This window comes from Blennius ocellaris (genome assembly GCF_963422515.1).
Source record: "Blennius ocellaris genome assembly, chromosome: 10".
In the NCBI taxonomy this organism is placed as follows: domain Eukaryota; kingdom Metazoa; phylum Chordata; class Actinopteri; order Blenniiformes; family Blenniidae; genus Blennius; species Blennius ocellaris.
This window is the reverse complement of record NC_137659.1, coordinates 2816342-2840416: the sequence shown is the minus strand read 5'-3', so window position 1 is coordinate 2840416 and position 24075 is coordinate 2816342. Positions and strand designations below refer to the sequence as shown.

At 44.7% G+C, this 24075-nt stretch overlaps 1 protein-coding gene across 3 annotated transcripts; it reads left to right on the top strand.

The window, feature by feature from the left end:
• Positions 1-1777: 1777 nt before the first annotated feature.
• kctd1 (potassium channel tetramerization domain containing 1) lies at positions 1778-18235 on the top strand. Of its 3 annotated transcripts, XM_080503915.1 has the most exons (6): positions 1778-2087; positions 9276-9377; positions 9465-9643; positions 10922-11066; positions 13024-13329; positions 17275-18235. In XM_080503915.1, exons 1-6 carry the CDS (start codon positions 2079-2081, stop codon positions 17434-17436), a joined length of 903 nt encoding a protein of 300 aa, XP_080360041.1. In that variant the 5' UTR covers positions 1778-2078; the 3' UTR covers positions 17437-18235. The 3 variants fall into 3 exon arrangements, with proteins under 3 accessions (XP_080360041.1, XP_080360042.1, XP_080360040.1); XM_080503916.1 differs by lacking the exon at positions 9276-9377 and having other exon boundaries at positions 1779-2087; XM_080503914.1 differs by lacking the exons at positions 1778-2087; positions 9276-9377 and adding an exon at positions 7740-8295.
• The last annotated feature ends 5840 nt before the right edge of the window (positions 18236-24075 follow it).

The window sequence follows — 24075 nt, the reverse complement described above, 5'->3', positions numbered from 1 at the left end:
GTCGGTTGGTTTAACTTTCTTTTTTTTTGGTCCCCCCCCCCCGCCCCTGGTTCTTCTCGCCAACGTATACAACGCCGTGAAGTCATCGGGGGCTTTTTGTGTTCCGGGCGAGTTCACATCTGCAACCAATCTGGATCATTTGTCCTCTGAAACACGGTACAGTAGGCCGGGTCTCGACCCGGGTACATGCAGTGGGACGGTCGGCTCCCAGCGCCACATGCGCTCCGCAGCCCCTCCTCTGGTTCGTCTCAGCAACATCTGATGCATATTTGGAATGCCGAAGCGAGAGGGTCAACATCAGGAATGGCTCCCATTTGGGTGGAAAATGGCTAACGTATGGGACCGCGGGGCCTCGGGGGCTATAGTTTGTCGGACTAATGGCATAAAAATGTGCTGTGGTTGTGTGACACTAAACATCGAAGAACTTCACCCCCCCCCTCCCTCCCTCCCACACACACACACACACACACACACACGCTAATCCCTGTGCTGGGACGTCCACCCAGTGGAAAGTTTAATGACTGGATTGGACGGACACAAAAGGGAGAACTGGCCCGATCCTCAAAAGGAAAATGTTTGTTTGTCATGTGCTGAAGATGCTCAAAGAAAGAGAGAGAGAGAGAGAAAGAGAGAGAGAGAAAGAGGGGAGGGTGGGTTTGATGAGGGGAGCTTGGAAAAGGCTCGGTCAAACCTCAACGTGGCATCGTGCTTTAAAAAAAAAAAAAAAAAAAACCTAACTTGTGTTTTGGTTTTCCCCCTCTGGATTAAAACAAGTAAATATTTGCTTCACGTGGATGTTCTCGCCATCCTTTTCTCATAGTTCTGCTTCTCATGTCGTCTTGTGTTACAATAACAAACTCATTTGCCTCCATTGCAGCTGCGTGTGTGTGTGTGCAGAAAAAAAACCAAACTGCGCGCTCAAGACAGTAGGGGGCGCAAGAGGCGTTCTGGCGTTCCCTCCATTGTGCACAACGGAGATAACTTTTTTTTTTTTTTTTTTTAAGAGAGAGAAACGCACAGGAATAACTGTCACTGTCATGTTTCTGTGTGCACAGGATATCAGGTGGTGTGATTGTTTCCCCCACCCCAAAAAAAATAAAAAATCTTGCCTTTGAAACGTGTAATTCCTTCACTTGTGCGCATCCCCCAAAGTCATTCTCAAAAGCCTCAGAAGTGCCTCAATCTTCCTGAAATCATGCATGGTTGAACATTTGAAATGAGCTCGCACATCACCCTCGGGCACTGATTCAGACTTGATTGAGGCAAGGCAAGCTGCAAGTGCTTATTTATACAACCACGTCATTTGGAGGCTGTCCAAAGGGAGGAAAGGAGACGGGGGAAAAAAAGATTAGAAAAAAGGGGAGAAAAACTCGGATTATTGCATTATAAGTTGATTCCAGACTCATCAACAAGTGCATTTGTGGGTTGTTGTTGTTTTTAAATGGGGAGAAGAGGAAGACTACACAGGTTATATTGAGGAAGAAAATGAGGAGGAAGAGAAATCAAAGGGCTCCACCAACAATCTATATAATTATCATCATCTGCTGCTTTTCCTCCCTGGCAGAGAAACACTCCATCCATTTGTAGAAATGCCCCCGGGGAACGTTACATCAAAACTAATCATAACGATTAAAATCAGCTCCTCTCCGAGAAGGAGGCAAGTTGGAGGCAGGAGGGGTTTGCGGGTGTTGTAAATGCAGGCAAAAAAAAAAAAAAAAAAAACAACAATTATTTATTTGATTTTATAAAAAAAACATAAACTCGACAAAGACTGGGGCGCTGCTGCTGTGATCTCTTCCCTCTTTCTTTCTTTCTCTCTTTTTTTTTTCTTTCTGCTGGCAGTTTTATTCTGCAGATTGGTTTAGACTGGGGCAGAGACATGAGCTAATTGTATCCTGATCTTTGCCTTGAGGGGTTTCGGAGCCCCGGAGCAAGTATTCTCTGTATTTTGTTCTGTCTACCTTAGCCAAGCTATTGCATTTCTCACTGGTGTAGGAAGAGCAAGCAGACCGTGGGGCCAAATCGGAAAGGAAACACAAAAAAAAGAGAGAGAAAAGGGTATCACTTTGTGCCGCTCCATGTTTCAGGTAAGCCTAAGATTTATTTGGTTTGCTGTTATTTCCGAGCTTGGATGGACTGGGACGTTGAGGCGCAGCAGCTTTTACGCATGTGCCAAAGCGATTCGAGCGGTACAGTTCTTTTAAAAAAAAAAGAGAGAGAGAGGGAGATTTAACCACTTCCTGGCTATTGTTCATTGCTTACTGTACGTGTCTGTGATATAGGAGGGTTATTATTATTATTTCGTATCTCTCGTGCGTCGTTCGGAGAAACGCGGATTGTCGAGCGAGCAGGAACACTCCACTTTTATCCACCGTGTGAATTCGCTCCTGGCGCGTTTCGAGCTCCGGGAGGAAGAAGAGGAAGGGGGAAGAAAAAAACAGCCTCCGTCGCCGCACAACTTGCTCCTAACTTACTCAAAACGCGCGTCGTGTGTTTTGTGGCGTCTTCCCCGTGGAGACGTTCGGAGCCCACTTCGTGTGTTTTTTTTTTTTTTGTGAACAGTTCCATTTCCTGGCTTGCCCCAGATCTCCTAATGAAAGACGCCATTGTGGAGTAATTTCGCCGCGGGCGGATTTCTCCCTTCTGTATGACAGGATGTACCTTTTCTACACACGTCAATGCAGAATCCGTGAATCATCCTTTTTTAATACCGCGTTAGGAGAGTCACATTTATGTAAAAAGATAAATAAATAAAGACAGGAATTGGGAGCTGATTCTTCTTTTATTTTCTTCGCCCGATTCCTCCTCCTCCTCCTCCTCCATGTCTGACTGCGCCGTGCGTAATCTGCTCCAAGCTCCGGACGCGAATCGGCAAACACGCATTCAACTTAAGTAGCTCTTAACTAACACTGTGTACTTAATTCCTTAAAAAAAAAAAAAACTACAACACTATGCATACAAACGTCTACTTCAGCTCTTGTATGTACTTTTTGTGCGGCCAAAACCCAGAAAAAGACTTTTTATTTAAAAAACATTTTCCACCGTAAAACAGCAGAGGAGTTGGAAAAAAAAAATAACATTAAAAGATAAATAGAAAAGCCTCCATGTTTTTGGTCACATGGGACAAGAGAGAAGGGGAAAACAAAAGCCCAGCAACCAGTTTCACCAGTTTCAGTGGGTCGGTGGATGATCTGTCAGCTCTGGTCACCTGATGGCGCTGTAACTAAACCAGAGCGCGTCACTGCACGTGCAACTTCTGTGCGCTTTTTTTTTTCCTAGGAAAAAGTTGCACTTAAACGCATCTGAGAGGATTGAAAAAAGGTGTTTTTGTGCGGCTCTTGTCTCTTCGTAGGACGTCACCTCCTTTGCTGTGACGTTCTCTGTTGCTCACTAATAAATATTTTGAAGCAGACATGTGGTTCTACTTGAACTGCGACTCTTATGTGAGTCATTGGATGTAAAATCTTCACGTTTTTTTTAGAAGTTGCAAGTTCTTTATCAAGCAGGTTTTTACTCCAATCGAGTGAGAATCATTAGAAGTGATATTTCTGCTCTATATCATGCTGAGATTTCTTTTTTAATGGTCAAATCAGGTTGAATTTGATTTTCCTCTCTTTCCCAGTTGATCATTCTAACTTTTATTTGCAGCACAGATTTGAACTTTTCCCCACTATGTTTATACTAAAATAGACTTTCTAAACTTACAAAGCATATCACAGCCTGGCTATGCAGATTAAATAATCCAAGTTTTTGTGTAAATTGAGTGTATATTGTATATAAAAGTCACATGACTAATAAATTATGATATAAAGATCTACTCATTGCACGTTATATGGATATTATATGGAGTTTTATTGAATTAAATGCAAGAATATTGGAAATGTATTATTTCACGGAGCACCTGAGGTCAATTTATCACATTTCTATTTTCACGATATCAATTTTGAATATTTTTCTAAACCTTAGAAGGATTAATGATAGTGACTGAAGTTCACCCACAGTCTGATCTGCCTGTGTGGACATTTGAAACAAATGGCCGGGGGGGGGGGGGGGGGGGGGGGTCGTAGAGACAACCCTTCCAGATTATGTAAAATACTCTTCTGCTCGCCTCCAAACCGAATGTTAATGCTCTGATCTGAAATGCTAATTGTGTCTTGCACGATATGTCGAAACAGTGAGGAGAGTTGCATTGTGGGATTGGACAATTTAAAGTTGCTCCTGCAACCCCCCCCCCCCCCCCCCCCCCCCCTCCTCCCTTTTGATCATTACAGTGTCAGACAGGAGGACTTTGTGGGTTGTAATGTGCAGCGGTTTGTTTCTTAAAGTTGCAGAGGGAGTTGATTTAATTGGTCTTTTGCCTGGTGGAAGGGGAAAAAAAAAAAAGGAGCTTCCAGGCCCGTTTTTTTTTTTTTGTTGGTTTGCTTGTGCGGCAATAGAGAAAATCGCCGAGCGCACAGGTTTTTGATTCGGTTCCCAGCAACAGGTAGGACGAGCCGGTGCGATGCTCGCTGATGGCGGATCCTCCGGTGGAGGTTTGAAGATCTTTATTCCCTCCCAACTCCGAGAGAGATTCTGTGATATAAGAGCTCAACTCGCTCGCCAACCCCCACCCCCACCCCCTCCTCCACCCTCCCACCCACCGCCACCCACCCATCCGCCCGTTCTCTTTCACTCTCTCTTCTTTCTCCCCTGCAATTTTCCATAATGCCTTACAGATTTTACACTCAATCCACCTTTGCGATGACAAGGCTTTGAGGAAATCCAATTCCACCAAGCTGTTTTCAGAACTTACTCTCCACAGGCACACACACACACACTCTCTCTCTCTTCCTCACACACACACACACGCACACACCATCTCCACAAATTAGTCAGGGAACAAATTACCTGCATTCTGAGTGTGATCCCACGCACTTTGCCGGCTGCCTTACACAGGTCCCCTTTTGAAGAGCAGCCATGTGATTTCTCTCCCTCGTGCCCCGCAGGCCCCTTTGCCTTCTGCGAGGGATTCTGGAGTTGAATTTTAAAACTATGTATGGCTGCTGCCTGCGCTTATCAGCGCGTGCACAAGTGGCATGCAAATCAGACCAGGATCACACACCGCATTGGAGGCCTTGCACTCAAAGGCAAGCTTAATTGCTAATTGGGTATCTAGGTGTGAAACTCACACTGCCAATGAGAAGCGGGAGTGTGGATGTTTTAAGGCCAGTGGTTGAACTAATTAATTTTAATCTGAATGTTATTAAAAATTGTGGATTCCCTGCATTTTTTGTGAAGGGGGTGCGCGCCGCATGTGGCGGGATACTTTCAAAGCCCAGTCGGACGTGTTGCGGTCGGGCTTTACGCTCCGTGATATCATCGGTGGTGTTTACACTCTGCCAGAGCTCATGTTTTCACCAGGGCATAGACAAAAAATGGGAGGGGGGGGGGCAAGGGGGCTTGGACCCTTACTTCACTGGAAAGAGCAGATAATTATCCCCCTCGATGTATTATTCAGGGAAAGTAGTTGACTTCAAAACTACATCATGTTAAAAACGGAACACTTTGTGAAGCAGCGCAGAGATCTAATCATCCGTCGTGGATGATTGTTCTCGCGCCCACCCGCCATCTTCTGCCGCCGCTCCTAAAGTAATAGATTACCGTATACTGACTAATACGTGGCCCCGTTTACGTGACGACGTTTTCAAGTGGAAATCCGAAAACCTTTCGCTGCGTTCTGGGTGTCCGTCTCCGTGACAGTGGTGCTCAGAGCCACTGGCAAACCCAACTTTTTTTGAAAACTACTCCCAATGTGGAACTTTGTGACGCCGTCTCCGTGGAAACGGGAGAAAACGCAACTTTTCGGAGATTCTGCGACCGTGCATGCGCCCCACGGCCGCAGTACGTAGTTCTTCTGCACATGATTAGTAGATGGACGATGATGATATTTCCTCCGGAGTGTCACGACTCCCCTGTCCATATTCTCCTGGGACTTGGTACTTTTATTTTGACAGTCACCGCGAGAACAATCCAAACTTGGTCGTCTGCCCACGAGAATGTCTGCGTTTTCGCAATTGTCAATGTTGTGGCATATTGTTATCCGCCTGTGTGTGTGTGTGTGTGGGTTTCATTACAAAAATGAGCAACGGCGCCAACTCGTGGCCCGACGTGCTCACTGCATCGTTTTCAGCACTTCGGCAGCTTCCGTGTAAAACGTACGTCATTTTCGCAACGTCGCAGTGAAAATACAAAAGTAAACTGAAACGAAACAATTCCAAAACGATGCGTTTTCACTTGAAACATGGTCGTTTCAGGCCTCTGAACTGCTCCATCAGAGGCAACATTTACATTTGTTGACTTTTTTTTTTCCATTTCTAAAGAGCCACTCTCCATAACTGATAATCTGCATGATTGTTCTGTTTACTTTCCTCCTGATGCCACAGAGAAACGTTCCTGCCATTGAAAATATGAGCCCTATGTTGAAAAACTTTGAAATGTAGTATAGAAATACAAGCCCACTTTTAGCATTAACTGACTAAACAGTTACTATTTCACTCAGCTTAGATCAATTTATCAATATGTGCATTGTAAGCTAACAGTATTTAGACCCATAACCTAGATTAAAACACCAAAAATATCTTTTATGTGAACTTGTATGTACAGATTTAGCCTGTCTACCTCCATAGTAGTCTACTGTGAAGCCCTGCACACTGGAAATGTGAGCTTATCACCGCCCGACATCAACATTGGATCTCTGCCCTCGCACCAGGAACTGATTACTATTACTTAGTGAGTACTTGAGGTTCAGTGAGCTTGACGTGTGAATTTCTCTCTCTTTTCTGATTAACTATTAGTAAAAAGTGCTACCTTAAAGGTCACTATTTCACTAAGCTTAAATAATTCATGGACTTTATGCAGTGAAGACTGAAAGCATTGATGCTTTAAATAGACTTGAAACGTCTTTGGGAATGTACGTTCATTTCCCCTCTGACGAGTCAAGTAACACGTCACTTTCACACTAATAGTTTTGGAAATGTGAAGGATCACGATCATGAAATCAGTAACTGAAGTTTCAGTAGATAATGTAATTCCCCAAACACTAAACTATTGATTTAACCTGGGCAGTTTCACATAAAGTCACCATGTCTCCCTCTCTATTCCTTCCTGCTGCAACTGGGATTTAAACTCCCGATTCCCCCCACAGTCAAGGTCAAGACTAAACCCATTGCACCACCAGGGGGGACTAGAAATGCATTGAACTTGTGACGTGAGGAGCCTATATGGAAAAACAAAGCAAAACTGAAAGCATTCATATCTACGCTTTTCTAAACCTATTTTAAAAAAAAAATAAAACTACATGAATGGAGACTCCTGCGGGGATGACGTGCTTGTTTATTGTCACAAATGACATTTACGCGTCATTTTCCGTGATGAACCCTTTAAAGTTTGATCTTGTTTGGTGGATTTCTGTCAAAAAAAGACGATTTCGGTGTATTTGACGGGATGGGATGAGTCAAATCTGATATGATATTGTGTTTTTTGTCAATATTGCAATGGATTATTCGTGCACGTGAGCTGTGGGTCGTCACAGGCTTTGAACTTGCAGTTAGAGGGATTGTGAACAATAGTGTGTGTGTGTGTGGGGGGGGGGGGGTTGATTGGGGCAAAGGGCAGCCAGCTGTGCGCAGAAGTCCAGATGTGCACGTTGACGCACGCTCGACGCCTGGGCAGGATTTGTTTTCCTTTTTTTATTTATTTTTTTCTCCATTTATTATTCCGGGGTGAAGAAAAGAGAAATGCGCCACACATACCTGCCCCTGAAACAGCGACAGCCCCAAAAGAGCCGCGGGCGCTACAATGCTCGTGTTGTCGGGGGGCTTTGACTTCTCTCCCACCACTGCAAAGACGCTGCTCCGCGCGACGAGCCGCTCCTCACTCGCTCCGCGCGCGCGTCTTCACATCTGGCACGTGCGTTCGGAGGGGAAAGACAACATATTTTATTTTATTTTTTTGGCTCTGGGGGTGGAAAAACAAAAAAAAAACTGAGCTGCCATGGACGAAACGGATATCATGGACTTAACGCATCAGAAGGCTCGGAAGCGGCCGCGGCCGGTCGGCGGCTCCGCGGACGAGTCCGTGCACGCGTCCCTCAAGCGGCTGCCGGCGCGGGGCGCCGAGTGCCGCGAGCCCGCGCTGCTGTTCGCCGTCCGCGGGGAGCCGGTCCACGGCGCGTCGCTCAAGCAGAACGACCACCACCACCAGCACCACCACCACCACGCGGTGACGTCCTCCCCGACCACCGTGATGCCGGCGCAGGTGAGGCGCGCGCGCCAGGTCCGGAGCCGTGCGCGCAGAGAGAGGGGGGGGGGGAGAGAGAGAGAGAGAGAGAGAGAAGGGGGGGTGCAGAAGAATAACCGGGTCGATCTGTCACTTTCTGCAACACTTTGATTCACTGGATCTGTGACTTCTCCTCCTCTCACATCTGCAAACTTTTACATCCCATTTCATTTCCTTCTTCCTCCAGAAAAAAAAAATCGGTGTTTGTAGGTTAACATGAGGCAAGTCTTTTCCAAATCCTATTACTAGAATTCAAATCACTTTGTTGCTCATATTCCCCAAGACTGAGATTGATGCTCCAAATTAATTTGTCTCCTTTTTTTTTTTTTTTTTTTTTTTGGTAAGATTATGGCCCACAGGAGTGGATGCTTGTGGCAACATTCAGGTCAAGGTCAGGCTGCTCCATCTCACAGACAGAAAGACAGAAACAAAACTCGTTCTCGACTCCTCACTCTGGAGTGTGCTATTGTAAGAAGGCAGCATTCTGACGTCTTGTCGGCCTGCCCACTACTGATGGGAGTCTCATTTGAAACGCTCGTACTCTTCACTCCACAGAATGTAAAGTCCAAAAAAAAAATGAAAGACATATTCTTGTGCATTATCAAATGTGTTGGATCTGTCAGTTATGTTGGATCTGCAGCAGACACAGAAGTTTCAGAGTGTGTCAGAGAAGCAGCAGATTATGATTTATTTATGTTTTTCACACATGCTGCATCCAGTTTTCCAGTTAAGCAGCAGAAACTGAAGCTCTGCCCTTTCCTCTTGAGTACTCCAACACTCGAAAAGCAGATTCTGGTGTGTCGTTATGATTTACTGCCATCGATGCATCGGTCCACATTGAGTCGATTTCCGGCAGAAACGTGTGTTTTTATGCTTATGCAAGTACATTCCGGTGTTTCATTATGATTGCATATTTTTGACACGCATCGCCCTTTTAATTGTGATTTTTTTTCCTGCAGAAAACGAAGCCCCTCTACTTGTTTCCGTGCAGTGTGGCACTGGAAAACAAGATTTCTTTCTCCGGTTATGATACGTTTGTGTTTCATAAAGCCCTTAAATCTGTGGGTTTTGCGTGATTTGTGCTTTAAGTTGGTATTGGCAGCGGCAGCAGCAGCAGCATCTTGATCCTGCGTCTCCTCGTTTCTCAGGATAACCGCTCCAGCATGTCCAGGCCCATGATCACACGCTCGCCAGTGTCTCCCTTGAGTAACCAGGGCATCCCAACACCTGCACAGCTCACCAAATCCAACGCCCCTGTGCACATCGATGTGGGCGGACACATGTACACCAGCAGTCTGGCCACCTTAACTAAATACCCAGAATCCCGGTGAGTCTGCACGCGCTCCTTTTCCTCTTTCCCGGATATTGTGGCCGACTGTCTTCGGGAGGCGAGCCCAAAAACGTGTTTTGGTGCGCTGTCAAAAAATCTGCTCGCAGTTTAATGTCACCCTGTTTAATGTTTAATGTCATTATGTGACAGTCAAATGTCACATCTCGTCAAATCAGCGTCTGGCGGATGCACTCGGAGGAGGAGGGGGGGGGGGGACGTCGGCAAACGGCGAGTGTGTCTGGTGGGCGGCGGGGTTTTCTGAGGTGCGATCCCATGACGTGGAGCTCACAGCTATTTTCAAGCTGTAAACAATTGGTAGGAGCTCGGAGAGGGGAAGTGCAGCGCCCAGACAAAAGCAGCTTGGTTATTCTGACAGATGTCACAGTGGCAGTAAAGAGCCAAAGGGCACGGAGCCATCTGGAGGCCGCGAGGCCCGAGTGTCGCTCCCAGGCCGGCTGCAGGGTGACTGGCAGGCGGCCTGAGGCTGGCCGGCACCAGCTGGACCTGACCTCCACTCCCCTGTGACTCTGCTCTGCTCTACACTAGTGTACCGTGCTCTACTGACAATACTGTGATTCTACTATAATATGCTCTACTGTGTTCTATTTTACTAGACTGTGACTCTACTTATCCTCTACTCTCTTGTAGTCTTTACTCTCTTTGCTGTGTTGTGCTGTACTAGACCCTACTCTGCTTTACTGTGATCTATGCTTCTTTCTTCATTTTTGTCTATTTGTAATATGTTTGTATTGTTTTTTTTCATTTCTCTGCTTTTTTTTCTAAATTGTCAATTTTTGGTGTTTTTATTTATTCATCTTTACTTGCTTTTGTATCCTTTGGTTTTTTTTCCACCTCAAAATTCAGTATTTTTATATTTCAAAATTTTTTGTTTTATTTTTCTCAATTTTCTTCCATGTCATTATTTTAAATACATTTTTTGAAATTTTCTGTCTTTTTTTTTTTTTTTTACTTTTTCTTTTTTCAGCCAGCGTTTTTTGGTCTTTACTCTTTTCTCAGAATATTTAATAATTTTTTTTATCTTTTTCGTTTTTCTTTTCTTTTTTGCTTTTTCATACTCTTCTTTCCTTATTATTTCCAAATGTTTTCAATTATTATTTTTTTTTAATAAATTTATTTATGAAACGTTTTACCAAAATAAATAATGAATGTGATTGTTAATCTCCTCATGTTCTCTCCCCCCCTCCCTCCTTTTGGTTTCTTGCCCCCCCTCCTCCCCCCTCCCCCTCCCCCTCCCTCCCCCTTCTCTGTGGGCAGAATCGGTCGTCTCTTTGATGGCACAGAGCCTATAGTCCTGGACAGCCTGAAGCAGCACTACTTCATTGACAGGGATGGACACATGTTCCGCTACATCCTCAACTTCCTCAGGACGTCCAAGCTCCTCATCCCAGAAGACTTCAAAGTGAGTGCACGTCCTCCGTCCTCCACGCTGTGACGCCGCGTCGGGCCCCAGTCAGCAATCCGGCGACTCGCCACACACAATGCACGCCCAGACCCCCCCCCCCCCCAAATATCTGGAGACACAGAGCTCAATCAAGACGTTTTCCCTCGGCCCGATTCCCTCCAGCGTCCAGGAAACCAAACAAACAGACGGGCCGCGGCCCCGGCCTCCATCCAGAGTGACTCTCACTGTATGTGACACATTAGCATTTCTGTTTCATATGTGCCATTTAGTTCAGTAATTACTGAAGTTGGCCCCCCGGGGGTAAAACAAATAGCCACATTTATCTGATGGGCTTGTCCGGCTGCGCTGCGGCGGCTCCGTCGGTGGGAAAAAATATGTTGACGGGGGGGGGGGGGGGGGGGGAGGGGGGAGGGATAAGTAAAGACCAAAAGTTCAGGCCGAGTCCGGGGGTTTCGCATTTGGTGGGTTTTCGGAAAAGAAAAAAAGAAGATGTGGTGCAGTTGTGTGCCCTGCGGGTAAAAGATCTGCCTCTCTGCCCCTCGCGAAACCCTGTGCTACTTGTCGCACCGCATCTCCTCTCCTGCGGATCCTTGGCTATTTCCGCCGAATGGTGTCTCCACTGTGCTTTATTGCTCGGTCATGCATTGTGTTGCCTCTTATTCACATTCAAGCGAGAAAAAATAAATCCGATTTTTTTTATGGAGACATTTTTCTTTGTACTACAGCAAAATATGGATTACACAATTTTTTTTTTCTTGTTGCATAAAGATTCAAATGTACAGAGTGATTCTCAAAGGGGCGGGTCAGGGGGGTGCCTTTTCCCAGCAGGAGGTTTTCCTATTAGTTTCAGATAATCCATATAAAAAGACATAAGAGGCTAAAAAACCTTGAATAATATCACTGACACACATGTTTGATTATTGAATTGGCCAACTGTGCAAAGCAGATTAATTGAGAATCATAAAATGTGCTTCATAAACCTTCATTGTAACAGCAGCACTAAAGACAGACACACGGAAATATATTGTTTAAAGAACAATCATAATGGACGTTAACCTTCACGTCGATGCTTCCTGGATCCTGAGGTAACTTCCTCATTCCTTCCCGCTTCATTCAAACTGTCATAAGTCAGTGGATCAGAATACATGAATAATTATCTGTGCCAAGCAGCCACATGAGTATTTGTGCACGTTTTGTGAGACTTTTGCTTTTCGCTCCATTATACACGTTGACATTTCTCATGCAAATGTTTTTTTCTTTGTAAATTTTGGAAACTTGTGCAAAAGAGTCTTCAATTACACCAACCAATCAATCCAGTGAGGCTTATCTCGGCTACTGTTTTGCTAAATAGCTCATCACATTGCAGGGTTATTAATTTGTGGCCCGAATTCCACTTTGCAAATGTCAAAGAAACCCAGAAAAAGTCCCTTTTTGGAATGGACGGGAGACGAGGACTGTACAGCAATTCCCCGAGAAACATTTTTAAGCTGGAAATTGTGAAATAAGTCAGATTTTTTTTTAAAAAGTAGAATTTTGCCGAGCTGATCCGCTGCTGGAACTGTCCTCTCATTTCTCCCAGGGATTAATAAAGTACTTCTGATTCTGATTTAGGCTACCAGTTTCAAGTGAAAATGCATTGGGGGTTTTATGTTTACATGGAAACTGCAGAAACGATGAAAACAAAGGAGTTGGAATGAGTCGTTTTCAAAAAAAAAAAGTCTCCTTTTCAGTGGCTCTGAGCGCCTAAACCCAAATCGTAGTAGAAGTTTTCCGTTTTCACTTGAAAACGTCGTCTAAACGGGGCCTCAGTGTTTTGAAAAATGCTTTTATTTCTCAAAAATAGTGGTTTTAAGTGAAAATAAGCAGATTGACCCACAGTGAAGAGTATTTTTTTCCCCCCCTGCATCTGTAAATATCTTAATGAACGCCCCGCTACTCCCGTTTGCTCCGGCAGGACTACAGTCTGCTGTACGAGGAGGCGCGGTACTTCCAGCTGCAGCCCATGCTGGCCGAGCTGGAGCGCTGGCGCCAGGACCAGGAGGTGGGCCGGGTGTCGCGCCCCTGCGAGTGCCTGGTGGTGCGCGTGGCGCCCGACCTGGGCGAGAGGATCACGCTCAGCGGCGACAAGGCCCTGATCGAGGACGTGTTCCCGGAGATCGGCGACGTCATGTGCAACTCGGTGAATGCCGGCTGGAACCACGACTCCACGCACGTCATCCGCTTCCCCCTGAACGGATACTGTCACCTCAACTCCGTCCAGGTAGCCCTTCTGCTCCTTTTTTTTCCTTTTTTTTAAAATTCTTCTTCTCACCAGCTTCTCTCTGCAGCCGTCGGGCCTCGAGGACTCGTCACTCGTCCACAGTTACAGTGCGAACTCATGTCAGGTCGATTATCCTTATTAATCTGATCCGATTCCAAGAAACGCGATGAGTTCATTAAAAGCGCTGCCTTAACACACCGTCCTTACACGAGCACAACATCTGACTGGGATGGGAGCTTTTGTCCGCAGAGCTGCTGGACGGCCATCCTTTTAGATTGAAACCTTGGCCTTTAAGTGGAAATTGTGGCTTTAATGGCGGATTTGAAGTGACGGGAAGTGCCGACACTTTCAGACCGATGGGGGGGAACGAACATCGGGAGCGTAGAGAAACACTGAGGTACACCTCAGATGATGCCCCTGAGGTCGGCCGGCCGGTCGGTCGATCGATGCTCAATTTGGAATAAAATCGGAGTCTGTGCACCTATTTCTGTTTTGCTGCCAAACAAATTAGCTGGGCTCATTTTCTGGGGAGGTTTTCTGAACACAACCTGAACAGAAGATGAATGTTTGATGGAAGCTGGGTCTGAAAATGATTTGAGGTTGAACAGATCTTTGTCTGCGCCGACAGTTTTGAGCTGGAAGGAAGCAGATCCACTCCAAACCTGATGGAAGGTTTTAACTCTTTACCAGCTTGTCACCATGTTCTGGCAACTTCAGCATTTACTGCCCTCATACACTCACAGAGTTTCTGGACGTGGAGACAGGATTTTGAAACTTAGTTAGAATTTGCTGCATTAAAAAAAAAACACCTGTTTGGTTGTTTGATGACATGCTGTTGCAGTTTATGTTATTTATGTTCATATTTAGTCGATTTATTGCAATGAAAGTATCATATTGACACATCGGTAATCAATAATGTGTCTAATGTGGAAACACACAAGGTGGCTAACAAAATGATAAAACAGCAATAGGAAATAACTTTTAATAAAGGTTATATATAAATGGATATATTTAAAAATTAAGATATTAAAATGATATTATGAATCTTCGATAATAGTAGCAATCAATAACAATATTGATGATAAAATAACTATTGTCATTTTCAATTGTAATTTGGAATTTTAAGCAAACACAAAAACGGTAACACTTCTTTAGATTGTTCTCAGCATGTTTGCCACTTCCATTTATCAGCAATCTAAAGAAACTACATTTAATATTTTGGATTACCTGAAGCCCGTTGAGACTGTTAGAGTGTTAAAATAAGTAAATTCTACTTTTAAAGTCCAGTCAACGGTGCCTAACCTGATCCACTACGGAAAAGAGACGTTTTCTCTTCACATTTTTAACTTCCACAGACCAAAACATCTAAAAGTCTAACAGAAGACAAAGGAAATATTTTTGAAAACGGGCAGTAAAGTAAGTACATTTTACTTAAAAAGCCCATTAAACAGAAGCTAATCCAATCACTCTGTGGAGAATATAAGTAACCAAACACAAAAACGATACCATTCCAAACACATCATTCTCAGCACATTTGTAATTTCTATTTCCCAACAATTGGAAGGTTTGACAAAAATAAATGGGAGGAAAAGTTTTGGATTGTTTAAACCCGTTGAGACACTAAGATAGCACTAAGATAAGTAAATTCCACTTTTTAAAAAAAAAAGTCCATTAAACAGACTAGTTCTATCACTCCATCGAGAACGTAAGCAAACAAACACAAAAACGATACCATTTCCAGCAGATTGTTCTCGTTTAAAAAATAATTAGAATGCAAATCGGTTCGCTTTGTGCAGGATCTCAGTAGATCAGGCTTGTTAGGACTGAGGTGGGAAAGAAATGTGCAAGAGGGAGAACATGCAAACTGCACACAGGAACATCCACCCTGTCCAATCGCAAGTCCGAGGAAGATTTACACGTCTCGTGTGCAAGACTTAAAAAGCTTTCCTATCAGGATTATTGCTCTTCTAAACAAGAAAACAAAAAAGACAAAAGTCACCTTTGTCTCAACTTGACTGATGCAATCAAGTGTGTGTTTGGCAATCCGGCATTTCCCCTGATTACATATTGATATCCCTCTGATTCATTGATGGTGAAGTCCTCAGACTCGCATCAATAAGTCAGCACAGACGAGCATTTTTTCGAAAAGATTTCACAATGATCTGGACTCCGTCTCCACTGTGAGGAAGTCCAATCTCCACCTCCTTCCAAACCCCCCCCACCCTCCCAAAAAAAAAAAAAAAAAACACACGCACACACACAAACAAACCCGCCTCTGAAGTGTGTGTGTGCAGAGTGAGCACGCTCCCTGGCAGCTTGTCCCCAGGCAGGGCCCATAATCCTGTTTGGTTATTAAAGCACGCCGGCGGTGAATGCTGTATCTGCGGCTAATGGAGGGGAGGGCGGGGTGGGGGTGTGGGGGGTGGATGCGGGGGGGTTGAAGGAAGGGGAGCGGAGAAGAGAGCTGCCAGCAGTAGGGGGACCTTTGTAGTTTTGGCGGAGGCTCGGGCCTGCGGTGGAACGGGGAGTAAGAGAGACGAGAGAAGGTGGGGAGCCAAGTGGCCACCCACCCCCCCCCGGGCCTCTTCGATGGAATGTGTTCCCGCAAACCCCCCCCCCCCCCCCCCCCCTCCCACCACCACCCCCTGGACACGTCTGTGGATGTCTGCAAGGCGAGCAGCAGCCACACACACAAACAATGGGAATGAGGCAATGCGAGAGGGAAAAAAGTCTGGAGAGACTCTCGTCCAGATTCCCGTCGCAGGACGAGAGTTACTGCAGCTCAATCCCAAAGATCTACGTCATGATTCACTATGAACACGGCTCAAAACGATGTAGTACATATGCCAAGCCTATAGGCGGCGCAGAAATGAACCAAAAGCTCAGAGGAAGACATGGAGACAACTCCTGCTCATCCTCATATTCTAGAAGTCCAACCTCTCCTTATTAATCCAAATGGCATCCGCAGCGTGTCGTCCGCCATTGTTGTTGCTGTTAAGCGAGTTCTCTGCGCGAGTGCGTAGCCGCTCTTTGCCTCGCAAACGTCAAATCTAAAATATTTGAACTACAAGTTTGTATTCGTTGTTCTCTCGTGTGATATTTTGGGGGAAATGAAAAATCACCTATTTAAATGCTGCAACTCTTCAAAAGTTTTTAGAAAGTTCAACCCGTCGCATTGGTACCATGTTGAATTTTTGATCGTTGTAAATGTTGTGGGACTTTTTGGAAAATGTTCCACTTGCCGCTAAACGGCTAACTGTAGTTTTCCGTTTATAATTAACATTCTTTGCTGTTCTTTGTCTATCTTGATGTTAAATAATGCATTTGTTCAAAAATTAATCAAAACATGCCATTAGCTTTTTGCAGCTGAAGCTAGCAAGATACTAACGAGAACCATAGATAAAATAAAGCTAGATGCCGCACGGCCTATCGGCGCCTGTCGCTTGCTAGTCCACGTAGCAAAACAAATGGTAAGCTCAATCCCGTGCAAACCTCATGGAGGAATTACTGGGAAGGGAAACGTCTTCCACGGGTTAGAGCTTTTCCTGAGCTTTAAAATGAGATATTGTTTGTGTTGCTACGTGGACTAGCAAGCGAGCTACGGATGTTTTTGTGGATTAATTAGCCTGGGATCAATATGTTTAGCATTCGTGGGTGACCGCCCCAAAATGGTGGAACTGTAGGCACATCACAGGCGGCGACGTGCGGCATCTAGTGTTTTATATATCTATGACGGAAACACCCGCTGGAACGTTTGGCCAGGCTAGCCTTGTTTCCGCTTGTTTTTCTTCTCCGTGCTAAGCTAAGCGGCTAGCTGCAGCAATGTATTGAAAAAATTAAAGAAAACACACTTTACATGACCTGTCATGATTTGTCGCAGACTGTCTTAGACTTTGGAGACACTTCCAGTCCGATGTCTCACACGTCCTCCTCCGCCTCCCGCAGGTTCTAGAGCGTCTCCAACAGCGCGGCTTCGAGATCGCCGGCTCCTGCGGCGGCGGCGTGGACTCGTCCCAGTTCAGCGAGTACGTCCTGCGGCGGGAGCTGAGGAGGACGGGTCAGCGGGGGCCCAATTCAAACAGGATAAAGCAGGAGCAACTGGACTAGGAGCCTCCTGAACCTCCACCCCGGGGCAGCAGGGGGCGCCGGACTTTTCGGAGCTCCGTGGACTCTGTTTTTCTTCATTTCCTTGTTGATGTTTTTGTTTCTGAAACTTGACAAACCATCTAGAGAATAAAAAAAAAAAAAAGAAGTGCAAGAGGAGATTTTTTTTTTTTTTTTTTTTTTTTTGGTGCCAGAAGGACGTTTGATCAGTTTGAGATTACGAGGACATTTGTGATTGTCTAAGCCCCCGCCCCCTTCCCTTCCATCAACCAATTTAAAAAAAAAGGAAAAGGATTTATACATGCTGGATCCCCCCCCCCCCCCTAAAGAAAGTTTGTTTTAAAACTTGGAGCCTACATTAGGTTAAATATGATTTTTAATCACGCGTTTTGTTGCTGATGTAGTGTTACGGAGCCCCTCCCCCGTTCCCAAAAAGGTGACTGGCGCCATGCTAACAGTACCGAATGTCTCAGATGTCACACACATCTTCACTTTCATTTACTTTTCTCAAGAATAACGATGAACATTATGACGCCCATGAAGCTTGCGCCGATAAATACTAACGATTTGACATTAGCATCATGAAATTTTAGCATCTACGACCGCAGACACACGCACACAGTGAGACAAATATAAAAATGTGTATAAGTTATTACACCATTTGCCTTGGGAATTATTTAATTGGATCGTGATCTTCCTGTAAATTTTCATCGTATATGTGTTTGTGTTTTTACATCTTTTTAAAGCGAATTTGTTGCCTCAGAAATGACTGAACAGATTAAAAGCTTATTGTACTACCCACCCCACTCCCAGGATCACCTTTATTTCCACCATACATCCATGACAAGACGGACGCGAAGAAGACATGGGGGGGTAAAAGTAGAAATGAGATCCATGCATTTAGCATTTAACACACAGATAGATTACAACTTCAGTTTGTGTGCGATCCACAAAGAATAATAAAAGACATTATTCCGATGATGGATTTTTGCACATGTTTAATGGACTTTATAAATTAAATTGACTTCTTTTGAATTCCTCGAAGCATTGCACGTCAAAAACTTCTCATTTGTTGGGAAATTTGAGAAAAAGTCAATCGTTTCAGACGCTCTGCTGCTCGTTTGATTATTTTCTGAGAAACGAACCATCGCTTTCGCCTTTGCTTTGGTGGCGTTGGTCGAATTAACGAACGAATGAAACGCCCATCAGTCCGACACGTCGGTGAGGGCGTCAAAGCAAAATGCGAAAAGAAAAACATAATATAGAAGATGATCCGTCACAAAGTCCAAGTTTGAGGTACGCGGTCGAAATCTTCAATCTTCGGAAAAACCCGCCATAAAAGCCACCATCTCTAAAACCTGAGCCGACGCGATCATCGAGACGTTTTCAGACTTTGTGAATCGCACTGTCGGGAATAAATGCTACGTTAAATAGCGCGTGTCGTTTTGCGATCTGTTCACCACTGGCGCCTCGCGCCGGCGAGCACCAATCAAAACAACCTGAACTCTTTTAGACGTTTTAAATCGCATTGCGCTGTAAATTAATCTAACAGCATAAACTCCTCCCAGTGTTTTGTGTGATCTTAATGTTCCATATCGCAAGTATTTTGCTTAGTAGGTTGCCTTTCACATATTCCGAGGGTGTTCTTCCATCGTCATTGGTTGACGTTCCAAATCTAAGCAAAATACTTAAACTCAAATTGAACAATTCCATATCATATTCTATAGTTATTTTCTTTTAACGATCCGTCACATTTGAGTGCGATGTGGTTTATTCAACCCGAGAGTGAAATCTGTTACATTATGTAGCTTTTGTTTTTTTTTAGGTAAGGCTAGTTATCGCACCTCGGAGGACTGACACCGGCGCATCTTTACTGAGTTATGTTGAATGCAGCCGACTTCTCCACGCAAGTCCTGTCAGTTGTGCTTCCACTTATTCCTGCAGGGGCTTTAAAAAAAACCAAAAAAAAAAACCCAAAGTGAAATCCCACACGGAGCCCCTGTCGTCTTGTCTGCATCGCTTTTGGCAGAATCTCCACTTTCTTTGGCGATCTGCGGTTGATGCTGAACGTCTCCCTTTCAGGCCTCTTTGCCCCAGATTCACTTTTGACTGACTGTTGTTCTCGCAGGCTAGAGGTGCAATTCCGAGTGGTGCGCCGCCACGCTTTTGTTCTGCATCGTGCAAATGGAAGAAACAAACGATCGCGGGCCTAATTAAGCATTCACGGCGCAGGTAGTTATAACGCATCAACTCTGTCAGAACCTTTGGATTGCGTTCAGAAAATTACTGCAGGGTCTTTAAAAATAAATAAATAAATAAATAAACAGAGCTCAACATAATTCAAATCACAATACTTTTTTTTTATGTTTTTACATTTTCAACGAGTTATTACAAATCTTTAAAAATATATAACGTAATGATTAGTGTCCTTTATGAACAGCCAGGCTATATTTCTCCTTCTGTTGCTAAGCTAAACAGCTACCTGTTTAGCTGTTGCTAAGCTAAACAGCTAGCTGTTTATGTTTGTTATTCTTCTAACATTTGGTAAGAAAGACAAATTTTACTACTATTCAAAACACAGTGATCAAGATGCAAACTTAAGTAATTTCATCCCCATAGAAGTAGTTTTTGAGGCAGAATTTATGAATTTTTGCCAAATCAAAGTTACCAATTTCTACCTGTTTCACTTTTTTGTGTGCTAAGATAAATGGCTCGTTCCTACTATTAAAATCTATCACAAGGCAAAAAAATGCTTTAAGCTAAATAAAAAAAACACTTTCGCAAAATAACTTTTGTTTGTAGTACAGATTCAATGAAGACGAAACTAAACTGTCATGATGATTATTATGTTAAACTGTATATTATGTTATTATGTTAAACTTTTTTAAACCAGCCAGGTGTCTATTAAAACAAAAATAAGGTAAAAATGTTGATTATGAAAGATCAGTGAGCCGCTGTGCTTAAGCCAACGGATGGCTTTAATTTCATATCTATTGGTGAAACTTATTTATTGACATAAACCTGTTGAATAACCATTAACAAGCCAGTTAGATAATTGATAGAGTCACAATTATATTAAAATGTTGTAGCGTGTCAATGAAGGGATGAACATATATTCAGCTTTGAATTCAACCCCTCTTTTTGGACCTCCTGTGTTTTTTTTGGCTCCCTGTGGGGCAGCCGGAGCTTAATGAGACCTTGTCCAGGCCTTTTTTGCTCCACGCTTCCTGCATTCAGACTAACTTAAAAAGGAATTAGAGATCTTTTTTCTCCGAGGACACGGGGCTGTTGAAGAAAAGATGAGCGGTATTAAAAAACCGACTTCCAGTCCCTTCAGAGGACGAGGTGGTGCTGCTGGTGGCGGCGGGGCGCTTTAGAGGAGAATAAAGCGATGTGAGATCCTCCTCCTCTCTGCGGTGTGTCTGTGATCATGTCTCTTTCACTTGCGTCTCTCTCTCTCTCTCTCCCTCTGCTGATTATTTCCAGCCGTCAGAAGGCAGAGAGCCGGAGCCGGGAGGAAGTCTTCTCTCTCGCTCGCTCGCTCTCCGGGCCGTGCTTACTCACCACCAGCTGAAGGTCAGCGCGCGGACTCGTTCACCTCCAGATCGCCAGCGCTTCGCAGCCCCGTCCTAATGAACATCCTGACCAAACACACTGATTATCGCTTGTTATTATTTCTCTCCTCTTCCGCCTTCGTCTGTAGGTAAGAGTTTGTACTGCAGGTGCCTCCCACCTTTATTGGAAAAAGCCTCTCGGCCATTTTATGCCAGCAAGATAATTAGGGACCTCGCCAACGGCTGGGCCCTAGGCCCAGCCAACGGCAGGTCTCTTTTGGATTTCGTCGTCGCCAAAAGTGCGGGCCCTCCAAAGGAGGGCCCGCACTCATCCAGGCCCTCTCCTGACCCTCCCAGAGTGGCCGACGCCCCCGAAGGGGGCGTCGGCCACTACCTGGTGGCGAAATTGTATATTGTATTTCGAATGTTTTTTCTTCTTTTTATTTTTCTGCTTTTTTCTCCGTTAGGCTCTAATTTGACCCCCTAAACACGCTCAAAAACTCACCAAATTTGGCAGGCTCGTGAAAAGTCGCAGCCTTCAGAAGATCATGTCAAAACATTCCATGAAAATCCCAAAATGGCTCTCTAGCGCCACCTAGACCCTTTTAATCGCCCGCCACGGTCCGTAGGAATGTCGTAGAGAAATGTCGCGAATACGAAACTTCTTCGTCTACTCGAGCCCTACGACTCACGCGCTCTAACTTTTGACCTAACTCCAACAGGAAGCCGGCTATTTGCCTTTCAAAGTAAGGTGTTCGCCCAAAAAAGGGAGAAAAAGGCCGAAACGGAAAATCTAAACCATCATAGGGCGAAGGTCGTATCGGTTAAATTGAGATATACAAAAATAGAGGAGATTGTTTACTACAATAATTTAGAGGGAATTTTTCTTACCTAGTCCAGTTTAATTTTTATTAGCCGTCCAAGCTCCCCACCCCCTACTCGCCTTTTTGGCTCCTGTCATCCATTAACATGGGGAAACGGAAAATTCTCCCCCAAAATCAACGATTTTAAACTCCCCGAACTACTCTTAACTGTTTGCAAACCGTGACTCTCAGCCACAAACCGAGGGCATCGCCACGCGCACGAGACCCTGCCGAACAAGAGGATGTAACATATGTGGGGAAAATTCCAAAACAAGTCCCCAGAATGACGAGTTAAAGCGACAGAGTAACATTTTTTCCGTTCTACATTTTTACATTGAATCCTGATGGGAGATATCCGGCGTTGTCGCCAAACAGCGCACCCTGGTGTCCAAAGTTTACCTCCGACTGCTTCCAAGCGTACACAATCTTAAAGAGGACAAAAATTCCTACAAAAGTATGGTATTTTTATCCACATACTCCCCCGATAAATATAGATTAAGAGCAGTTGTTCGCAAAATCTTCTAATATAATCCTCTCTGGCTCACTCTGACGTCAGAGTGTCCGCGCTCGGCGCAGCTGTGAAATTCTCCACTGTGATTGGTCAGTGCATCACTCCATATATGGGCAGCTTCCTGTAGCTTCAGGCTCATCACTGCTGTGTGATTGACAGCCTGTCATATCCTGCAGTTTGACCTGAGAGTGACCTCACCAGTCATTCTCAGGTCAGGTTACTCTCATGTGACCTGACCTCACTCTCATGTCTCATGTTCTCCTGTCATGAGGACATGCAAAACCTGTACGAGGCTTGGCCTGAGACATGTAATTCATGTCGGTGAAAGTTTGTGAAAAACCTTTATTGATGCATCATTCACACCTTCGTTCACGCCGACAAAGGCCGGGCCTCCTAGGCCCGGCACTCCACCAGGTCACTGTCATGTATCGCACTGACCTTTGTTGGAGGCCTGACCTGAGACATGTAATTCATGTCGGTGGAAGTTTGTGAAAAACCTTTATTGCATCATTCACACCGCCGACAAAGGCCGGGCCTCCTAGGCCCGGCACTCCACCAGGTCACTCCATCGTCCCACACTGACCTTTGTACGATGGAAGTCGGTGGAAGTTTTTGAAAAAGCTTTATTGCTGCATCATTCACACCTTCGTTCACGCCGACAAAGGCCGGGCCTCCTAGGCCCGGCACTCCACCAGGTCACTCTCATGTCCCACACTGACCTCTGTAGGAGGCTTGGCCTGAGGCTATATAATTCATGTTGGTGGAAGTTTTTGAAAAACCTTTATTGTTCCATAAGTGCAGTGTCATTCACACTAGAATTGAAGTAAGACCAGATTCAGGATCGGGGCCATCTGGGGAGTACCCAACAGACATTTACAGGCAGCTCGACTAGCTTGCGGCATAGCATGCCCGTTAGCATGCTTGTAAACATTGTTCGATTGAGCTGAAATTTGGTAGGTGGCCTAATGGGGGTGCTGCGGTCACAAATCACTAGCTAGTTAGCTGGTTCCGACGCCGTTTTTTCAAAATAAAAGTACTAATTTTTTTTTTTTGCTTAAATAATATTTTTTTTAATTAACCGTTCATAGCCACCCCCCCGACGGGCAATCTCGAGGTCCCGACCAATGCTGCTTGCAGCTTTAATTATAAATGTAACCTATGGCGAAAAAGCAAAAACACAACTCCCACATCTCTCCCTTGCCATTTCTCTCTCTCTCTCTCATTCTCTCTCTCTCTCCCTCCCTCGGCCTCGGGAACTGATTTCAAATTTTCAAAGATATCTCATCGTGAGGCTGCCAGATTGAAGGCTCATAAATACCTTTATTATAATATAATGGTCACAATTTTTCCAGCCATTATTTCTCGTGGAAAAATGAGTTGTCCTGCGTGATGAATGCCTTCACACTCTATTAACGCTTTAATTGTTCCCGGGTGGACAACGGCTGGTGGGATAAAAAGCACAAACGGACAGTCGAGGGAGGATTAACCAGTCATAGACTTGTGGATATTCACAAACCGGTCCAAAAGTGATGGGACTCATCAGTCGGGTGCTTCTTTTATATTGGCGTCCTTTTCGTTGAGTGAAATCGTACTGCTGCTTATCGAAATCCACACAAACTTCCCCAAAACTCTCAGGATCAGTAAATATAGATTATAGTAACCTTTAAATAACCAGAGCGCCACTTATATCTTCCTTTTAGTGCACTGATCTATG